This window comes from Cotesia glomerata, linkage group LG1, assembly GCF_020080835.1.
Source record: "Cotesia glomerata isolate CgM1 linkage group LG1, MPM_Cglom_v2.3, whole genome shotgun sequence".
Taxonomy (NCBI): Eukaryota; Metazoa; Arthropoda; class Insecta; order Hymenoptera; family Braconidae; genus Cotesia; species Cotesia glomerata.
The window spans coordinates 20,930,669-20,940,996 of NC_058158.1; the positions used below are offsets into that span (position 1 = coordinate 20,930,669).

General features: G+C 30.5%; 1 protein-coding gene across 1 annotated transcript; it reads right to left on the reverse strand.

Annotated features, from left to right (window-relative positions):
* Window positions 1-1,719: 1,719 nt before the first annotated feature.
* Window positions 1,720-3,350, reverse strand: LOC123268345. Its single transcript, XM_044733366.1, has 3 exons — window positions 3,079-3,350; window positions 2,356-3,020; window positions 1,720-2,273 (listed from the first exon to the last, which is right to left on the reverse strand). Exons 1-3 carry the CDS (start codon window positions 3,348-3,350, stop codon window positions 1,720-1,722), a joined length of 1,491 nt encoding a protein of 496 aa, XP_044589301.1.
* Between the last annotated feature and the right edge of the window lie 6,978 nt (window positions 3,351-10,328).

Here is a 10,328-nt window from a genome sequence, read left to right on the forward strand (position 1 = left end):
AAATTGATAAGAATACTGAAGTGCTTGTATGATCAAGCAACACTACAAGTAAGATCAGGAGGGTGCCTTTCGGGGGCGTTTGAGGTCACGGAGGGGGTTCTCCAGGGCGAAATCCTCAGTCCTATTTTATTTATTCTTTACTTACACGACATAGTAGAATATTTTCGTGCCAAGGGTGCTCAAGGCATACAAATTAACAATATTTATGATCTAATTATGCTATTGTACGCCGATGACTTAGTCATACTCACTAGATCATTCTCTGAACTCAGGAAATCGCTTAGAATTCTTGAAGAATACTGTACATGTAATCATCTTACCGTAAATATAACTAAAACCAAAATCATTCATTTCAGGAAAGGTGGACCAAGGGAGAGAAGGAGTCTCTACTTTAATGATAAACTCGTCGAATGGACCGACGAGTATGTGTATCTGGGAGTGCCTTTTACAGGCTCCACGCTAGGGCTATCAGCTGCTAAATCTGCCGCTCAGAAAGCCTACTCTGCCGCTGGCGCAGCGATCTCGACGCTTGCCACCATCAAAGCTGAGTCCTGGCACGGCATTACTAAAATTTACGATGCTATTGTAGCCAGCACTCTATTATATGCTTCACATATTTGGGGCTTACGCTATCTCGATACTTTAGAGAAATCGCAATCTAATTTTTATAAGAGACTCCTCCTTCTCCCAAATGGTACCCCTAGTGCAGCTCTAAAACACGAACTCGGTGTTTATTATGTGAAGACCAAGGTCCTGAGATTGGCGTTGGGATGGATCGCCAGGATTCTTGAAATGGACGAACATTGCATTCCTAAAATGTGCTACAACAGACTTCTACTTCTAACAAACAATCCAGACACTGACTCTAGATACAACTGGATCGCACAATTGAAACCTTGGTTAGAATTAGGCAATGCGCCGCCGACTGTCTGGCTCAGTCCTTCCAACGCTCACTGGAAAAGACTGACTCCCAAGATCCTGAGCTCATTCACCGCCGATCTCAGACGCCTGGATCTAGCAGCTATCAATGAAAAAACTTCATGCCAAGTAGCCATTCCTCGCCAATTAAACTCACCCACGGCTTCTTATTTAATAAACAATCCACTGTACATTGCCAGGATATTTGCTCAAGCAAGGCTAGCAAATCACCATTATTTTAGTTTTAGTTTTAAGCGAATGTATTTTGGAATAAATCCACAACTCCCATGTATAATATGTAACCTCCTCGAAAACGAGAATCTAACACACATTGTTCTTAGATGTCCAATATACAGACCGTTCAGAGAACACTTTAATAACCCAATATTATCTACGAATCTAACTGATGGTGACACCCAGCTTGTCAATCTCCTAAGTGATCTGAGACCTACGATAGTAAAAGCGGTTTATCTCTTTCTTGTCCGCTCAATGAAACTTACAAGGAAACTCTCTCCGGTGTCCCCCTCCGATTTTGATAAAACTGAGATATGTTATTCTCCGTCGAAATCTAAGAGACACGTATTTTTTTTTATCTGCGGAAAAACATTTCTAGGGGGTGAATGTCATGTAATGTGAATCTGTTTTGGAAAAAAAAGAAAAAAAAAATGCTTACAATATATGCTTTACTATAATCAAATTAAATTTAAAAATAATTTACAAATGATTTTTTACAAAAATATTTAATATTTCTGATGTTTATGAAATTTAATACTTAAATTCATCATTTTGTCATATGCAGATCTATTTAATATATGTTTTGCAATCGTGATGTTCATGAAAAAAATGTTGAAAACACAACGACTTTTTGCGCCATGAACAGCGGATAATTGCTATATTTTGACAACCAGGAACCTCACAATGAGAATTGCATGATCCGTAAAATGTAAAATCCACAGGATTTTCGAACTCATCTGGTTTTACTTCTGTGTAGCCACTTTTGTACCACGAGTACTTGAATAAATTTATGTACTGAGGAGATGACAATTGGATATGTGTAAGTGATTGTAATTTTATAATGTTACTTCGTAAATGCAAGTTTATGTCCAAATTCATCAAAACTGTACGATCCGAAAAATATCGAACAAAATTTTTCCATACTCGGAATCCAAAAACATCAAGCAGTTGAATTTTCCCAGTTGTACCTTTTGGTAAGATCATTACTTCAGTATCTTTATTTGTTGGTTTAACGCTTTGTACAACTTGAGGACAATGCCCAGTCCATGAGTCAATTAGTAATAAAGATTTTGGGCCCACATTTGGAAAAAACACCCTCTCCAACCAAATTTTGAAATGATCTGAAAATTAAAAAATATGAACTATTTGTATCAACAATAACTTATGCGCAAACCAGAAAAAAAAATAAAGAATAATTCGTACCTGATGTAAGTTTTCCTGATTTTGATACTTCTATGTATACATTATGAGGTCTAAAAAGTGTTGTTTCAACTATTGGTCCAAATTTACCACTTGGTTCTTTTAGAACCAAAAAAAGTGGGGATAAAAGCTTTCCATCAGCGGATACAGTTGGTTGAACTGTGTAACTATGAGTAGTAGAAGTAACAGATTGTACAAGACATTCTACTTGTTTCTCTCCTTCAACAGCTAAAGTTCGACCGGAATGCATTTCCAACTGAAAACCACTTTGATCTGAATTATATACGTTTGCTAATTCATAAATTTTAATTTTTTGTTTTACATTATTGACGAATTCCTCAGCTTGCTGTTTTAATGATTTACTATCTTCAATGGTTTTGGACGTGATAAACTTATTTATTTTTCTTGATACGATGCGATGTGCTCTTTTGAATGACGCGATCCACTTTGTTGATGCTTTAAAACGGGAATCTTCCGCACCAATTTCTTTTTGAGCTTGTAAGGCCCATCTTTTTATGTCACAATCATGTACGATTAAACCTGCATCTATAGCTGCTTTGAAATTTTGTAATGTATATTCACAAATTCTTGCTAATTTTTCCTTATAAGTCCCTCCCTGATTTAAAATATGAGCCCATCTTCGTAACTGTCGAACAGATTGTACCTTTCTAAATTTTTGTCTAACACTGTCTAAACTTAAATTTCTTTTTGCCACTACGCCAGTACTCGACGGCTTTCAATTTATATTCATAAGATAAATCTTCAACATCCTTAGTGCATTCGTCGATAGGTGTTTCTTGGTCAACTAGTGCATTTGCCCACTCTTTATCTTCCACGACTTCCATCGTCCAATCTTTATACGGTTCTTGGAAATGCAAAGAACTTTCTTCGACCATTTCGATTCCGGAGTATTCGTTCATAGCATTGAGTAAAATATTTTCAAAACTTTCTTTGATTTGTATTTCTTCGTCATTTACTGGCGATTCTGGAATGTTCATGACTTGAAATATTGTTAAGAGTAGTCTTATAACATTTATAGGATTGACTTTCATTTTGCTCTATGTACTAAAATAAAGATTTTCGTACAATTTTAAATTATTCACTTATTAAAAAAAAAAACACGATTATAATATTGAATTATAAAAGATGAAGTACATCGCAGTAACTAAACTAATCTCGAAATGATACATTTATTTATACTATGTTGTTTTTCACATTACTGACTCATATATACTAAAAATATAATTATCTCTTTTTTTGTATGAGATAACGATGAATGATTATTATGATTATAATAAATCATTATAAGCATTTTTTTTTTTTTTTTTTTTTTTCCAAAGCAGATTCACATTAAATGACATTTGTAATATTTGATGTCCCGATACACAAAATAAAGTTTGGGATGCGAAGTAAACAAGTAAGTAAAATATTAAGATATAATATTATTATTATTTTCTAAATGCTAGAAATGTACGAAAAAATTATTATTGATGAATTCATATCAAAATTAATATAAAAAACGATATTTTCTTGGTGGTCACTGTAGATATGCTTAAGGGATGTTCACCCCCTAAACTTAATTTTTTGGAAAAACCCCGAAAGAAGTATTCTCTACTTTTTTTTCCTCTTCCGATTGCCGTTGGTTTCGTTGAAATCCATCGAATAGTTTTTTTTTTTATAAAAGTTTTGTGATTTTCAACCCTCATAACTTTTGTTCTATCCATTGTTTCATTATAAAACCAAAAGCATTTTTCATGATTTTCCACCCTGAAAATTATGCAATTGGTCCCATTCGATTATTTAAACTGCAAGTATGCGAAACTTGAAAAACACCCCTTTGGAGGCTAACTTTTAAGAGGTAGTTCCACCCCCTAGAAATGTTTTTCCGGAGATAAAAAAAAATACGTGTCTCTTAGATTTCGACGGAGAATAACATATCTCAGTTTCATCAAAATCGAAGGGGGACACCGGAGAGAGTTTCCTTGTTAGAGCTTTTTGCTTAAACATCTGATGCATCCGAACTGTAAAAGATTGTTAATTGTTTATCAGCATGCTATCCTCAGTGACTTACCCATCGCACCAAAGAGTATTCCAATAATCTTAAGAAATTTATGTACAGTCTAGTATTCATTTAAGCAATATGTAAGATTTAAAGAGTAACTAACTGGACAAAGTCATGTTATACATTACTAGTTCACTATTATACAATTATTATTGTAACCTGCTGTGAGCACAGCTTTATAAGCAGTTAAATAAATAAATAAAATAAATAAATAAATATAAAATTAATTTTTATGACATAAAATTTATTTGAATGATTTACAATCTATTGTTCATGATCATAAATTAATTTTTATTATGAAAAATTAATATTAAAAATCCAAAATTAATTTTAAAACAAAAAATTAATGATGTATTTAATATAATAAATTTTATAAATAAAAATTCATTATTTACAGTCTCAAGTTAATTTTTACAATTCAAAATTAATTATTCATTGTTTAAATTAAATTTTTAAAACATAAAGTAAATTTTTCTATGATAAAATCAATTATTTATAATCTAAAATAAACCTTTATAATATAAAATCAATTATTTATGGTCTAAAGTTAATTTTCATAATTATCTATTAATTAATAATAATCAATAATTAATTTGAGTGATTTCACATTAATATCAACTAACCTAAAATTAATTTTCATATTATAAAATTAATTATTTATCGTCTCAAATTAATTTTGAAACTCAAAACATGATTTCTCATACGTTATTGATTTTTATAATTGAAAATTAATTATTAATAATATGAAATCAATTTTAATAATATTAATCTAGGTACAATGTATCTAAAGTTAATTTCCATAATTTTAAATTAATTTTTATACCATATAATGACTTATTTTTTTTATGTCATTATGATTAATTTTTATGTCATCCAATTCATATGTATAGTTTAAAATTAATTATTAATTATCTAAAATTAATTTTAAACCAAAAAACTAATAGTATATTATTTATTATTGATTTTCACGTTCGAATATTGATGATTTATCATATAAAATAAATTTTTCAATATTAATTCAATTATCTTTTATCTTGAATTGATTTTCATTATAAAAATTTAATTTTTACAGTATAATATTAATTTTTCTAATAATAAATTTATTATTCAGTCTTTAATCGATTTTTATAATGAAAATTAATTCTTAATAATCTAGTATTAATTTTTAGATGAAAAATTCATGATTTGCTCTACACAAGTCACAAAAATTAAAAAATATAAAAAAAATTCCAAATTTTTGGGTAATTTTGAACGAGCTGTAACTCGTGTCTTGTTTTTAGAAATGACGATAAAAATTTTTTGTCATGTCCAGGTCTGGAGAAATCCTTAAAGAACTACGGATAAAAAATTTCTCCAAATTTTTTTACGTCTAAGAAAAGGTCTACAGACTTAAAAAAAAATTTTTTCCCTGAATTATTTGCAAAGTTCTTCCAGAAGATTTGATATCCTTTAATTTGACGTAATCAAAAAGTCTTTATGATGATTCGCCGCCAAGTTATCGTCAATCAAAGCAAAAAATTTCTTTTTGAATTTGATAATTAATAACTCTAGAAATAATGATCGTACAGGAAATCTAAGGAAAGTTTTTCAATACTACACGATACTTCCTATGAAAAAATGTAAACGGTTTTTGAAAAATTTGTTTGGAATTGAAAACTTGGACTGAAAAAAAGACAAGAATTTGTATAATTTAGGATATTCGGATAACTTTGTATAACTTTGGATAAAATGGATGAACGAAGGATATCGTCGGTAATTTGTTAACCTGAAATAGTCCTCTAAGATCCCTCAAAAATTCAAAACGCTGCGATTTTTTTTCTTAATGCCCCGAAGCTTGAAATACTTTATTTTTGCAAAAATCACCATTTGAGCAATTTGGCGATTTTTATCAATATTTTCAATGAAAAAAATTTTTTTTTTAATTTTTATAATCTCGAATTTATTATATATACTATGAAATTAATTCAAATAATTAAATATTAATGATTCATGGTCTCAAATTGATTTTTATAAATAAAAATAACTTATTCATTATATAATATAAATTTCCCTACGAAATATTAATTATTGCAACGTGGCCAGTTGGCTCACACTGAATAAACGCCAATTTACCACCTGATACTAAACGTTTGCCGATAACATGTTGTCAGATTAGAAATTAGATGATAATTGTTAATAGTACGAAAATCGTTGAGAGTGGCGCTAGAGCGTATCCTCACTACTCAATGTTAATTAATGTACGCGGAAGCTGCGTGCAGGCAGTCTTTGTTCAACCCCCATAATGTATACTTCTCTAATTGATATATTTATTAGAATATAAGTAATTATTTCACCGTGTTACAATGTGATGTTCGGTATTTTATTAATTTACACCGTCTATTGAATAATAACGGCATTTTAAACTTTATTTGTACGATACGACTCTGATTATTAGTTAACAAGGAGTATGTCGTACATTAATTAAATAATACGATGCATATCCATATACAAGATAAATTTGCTTGGCATGTCGTGTACTCAAGAGGTCTCGAGTAGTCAGCCATTTTGTTGAGGAAAGCGTCGTTTCATTGTTCGAAGAAGATCCTGGTTTGTCAGTCACCTCGATTCAATCGTCTGCTCCTGAATCAGTAACCGGCCCAGCTGAAGCCACGAGGAATCTACCACCGCTGGACAACGTTAAAGCACACCGGAGTGGTAGTAGTACCTGTTGTAAGTCAGGTGGTATATTGGTGAGAATTGGACGCGGTATTGAACTTACTTTGAGCTGTATTTTTCAATATTTGTATTTGACGACCATTTAGCTCTATTTTCCCAACTAAGCGATCAGCGGAGCAGTACGCAGTAGAGGTTGGTTTTGTGTCGGAGCGGAACCCACTTTTCAACGAGTATCGCCACCCACGATTTGCCCTGGACTAAATTCTTTACGCGAATAAAATCAATTTAGCTATTTGTAGCTTTGAAAGCTATCGGCGTGGTCCGCCGTAAAATCTAAAGCTACAGGCATCTGGAGCAGCATCGACTCTTATAAGCTACGGCTTCGAGTTGGTTACACTCCGAGTGTAACGAGCGTGTCTTTTCGGCCCAGATCGTAGTTAATTATAAGATATAAATTACGATAATTTATTTTCGAATATAAAATTTATTTCACTCTACGAACAGTCGAGACCAGCCACGTTACATTATATATCCAATGTGATTAATTTATATAATATAAAATTAATTTTTTCAATATGAAATTATTTTAAATAATATACAATCTATTGTTTATGATCATAAATTAATTTTTATTAAAAAAAAATTTATTTTAAATATTCAAAATTCAATATTATAGTATAAAAGTGGTAATTTATAGTCTTTAATTAATTTACACATTTAAAAAGTAATTATTTATGATCTGAAATTTAATTTCAAACAAAAAATTAATAATGTAATTAATATAATTAATTTTTATTAATTAAAATTTATCATTGATGATATTAAATTAATTTTCACAGTTCAAAATTAATAATTTATTATTTAGGATTAGCAATAGCTCAATCGGCTCGGTACCTGCATTTCGAACGAGTGAGACCAGGGTTTGATTCCGGCGCGCTCCAATATTATTCATTGATGATAAACTTAAAATATGTGCGTTTCATTGCCAGCCTCCGTACCAGTCGTGTTTTCTGTGGTTTTCCCATATAGTTATGAACGTAAAATGTCAATATAGAAGTTTTTCCATACTATTTAAGAGCGTATGAAGTGTTCTGTAATAGGGTTACCGGCCCCCCACCCAAGGTTTGCAGCGCCGCCAATATAAGTCGAGATTTAGAAATCGAACGTCACTACAATATCGATACATGTTAAAATTGTATGCTAGCGACATCAAGTGGATTTGATGTAACATAACAATTCGAATAACAAAAAGCGGTAAAGTTCAACTAAGTTTCGCAAAATGTCTCTTTTTTCTTGTAAGCAATTTACTATGAAAATAAGACATTTTAATTGCGAAACTTCTAAAATGATTTCTTTTTTACAGCAAGCTTTACATAAAGAGTAAAAATCAAAGTAACTATTGATTTGAAACAAAAAATAAATAGTAGAAAAAATTAGAATAATTTTAAACAAACTAATTTTCAAGTTTGTTTAGATATAGTTCTATCTGTTCTACTAATTTTTTATTTACTCCTGGCAGAAAAATTGATTCAGATAAGAAAATAATATGAATAATAAGCGCAATATCGATAGCAAGCACGTAGGCAGATACACGATAAAAAATGTTGATGTAATAATGGATCCAAAGGTTTTATACAGCTTAGTGTGAAAAAAAGGTGTAAAATTTCCTCGGAGTGGATTAACTATCGTTGTAAAAATGTAAAAATTTAATTTTCTCTCATACAGAGACAATAAATTGAACACATTATTTTGAATAATTATTCCACTGAGACATTTTCACTACACTAAGTTACAACTTTGTTTATAGGATACAAATAAATTACATTTTTTATGTGCACATTCAATAAAGCAGCATTAATAGTAAGCTTAAAAATTTGCTGCTATACACACTTCTAGCATACTATAATAACAAATTATAAAAGCGAATACGGAAGCATTTGAAAAGTGATTATATGTTGAAAATATATTCTATCGAAAAAATGAACCGTACTAAAATCAAAACTAGAAAGTTTTGATAGCGTACACGATTTTGAATAACTCAAAGCAAGCCCATTACTTTCTAAGAACAAATAACATTTTCAAAATATAAACATGACATCAGAAAAAGAAGCTGCACATGTGTCAAAACTTGAAAATCTGATAACATACTCACTACTATCACACTAAAAGCAGGCTTAATAGTTTTGAAAACATGGAATAATTGTTCATGGCAAAAATTCCACCAGTAAAAAGCCGTACTGACATCAGAACAGAAAAGCTCGATGACGTACGCTTTTACAAAACTTATAGCAAGCTAAACAGTAGTGAGTAATGAGTAGAACGAAGATTTTCGTAATTATTTAAAAATAAATAGTTGAAATGTTTTACATTACACCAAAAATACTGATTTAGTTTGACTTTTAAAATAATCACCTGGCTCAAATGACAAAATACTGCAGCTTATTTCTGCTTCCAAACTTAATTTTTTACTTGGTAAAAAAAATTAAAGTCTCCTCAAGCGAATTGAGCCCCCATAGAATATATTCGTCACCGACTACGACCAAGTAGCAAAATGGAATTTTTAAAAAAATCACCTGGCTCACATGACAAAATACTGCAGCTAATTTCTGCTTCCAAACTTAATTTTTTACTTGTTAAAAAAATTTAAGTTTCCTCAAGAGAAATTATCCCGCCCAGACAATATTCGTGACAAACCACGTTAAAGTCTCAAAATAAAATTTTTAAAATAATCACCCGGTTTACATGACTATGTCTTTCAGCTCCATTTCGCTTCAAAATAGAATTTTACACTTAGTAAAAAAAATTAAGTCTTCTCAAAAGAAATTAGCCCCCCAGACAATTTTACACTTGGTAAAAAAAATTTTCGGCCCATCACGAGAAATTAACCTGACCAACCGAAATTTATTACCAATTACGTGCAAAATTTAAAATTGAAGTTTTTAAAATAATCACCTGGTTCACATTACTAAATGCTCCAGCTCAATTTCCTTTTAAACTCAATTTTTGACTTAGTCATAAAAATTTTAACCTAGCAACCAATTTTTACAAATTTTCTTGAGTAGTACTTATTACTGACCGCCTTAAATTTTTAAAATAAACAACTGCGTCACATGACAACATATTTTGGCTGAATTCCATTTCAATTTTAATTTTACACTTGGTAAAAAAAATTTAAGTCTCCTCGAGAGAAATTAGCCCCCCCAGACAAATCTTATTACTATTTGAGATAAAATCTCAGAATTAAATTTGAGAAATAATC

Bases quoted from the DNA above. Each gene is read 5' to 3' on its own strand.
- LOC123268345 (XM_044733366.1), bottom strand. From the start codon at position 3,350: ATGAACATTCCAGAATCGCCAGTAAATGACGAAGAAATACAAATCAAA. The intron at 3,021-3,078 runs GTACTGGCGTAG...ACAAAAATTTAG, and splicing joins TATAAATTGAAAGCCGTCGA to AAAGGTACAATCTGTTCGAC. The intron at 2,274-2,355 runs GTACGAATTATT...TTTAATTTTCAG, and splicing joins ATCAGGAAAACTTACATCAG to ATCATTTCAAAATTTGGTTG.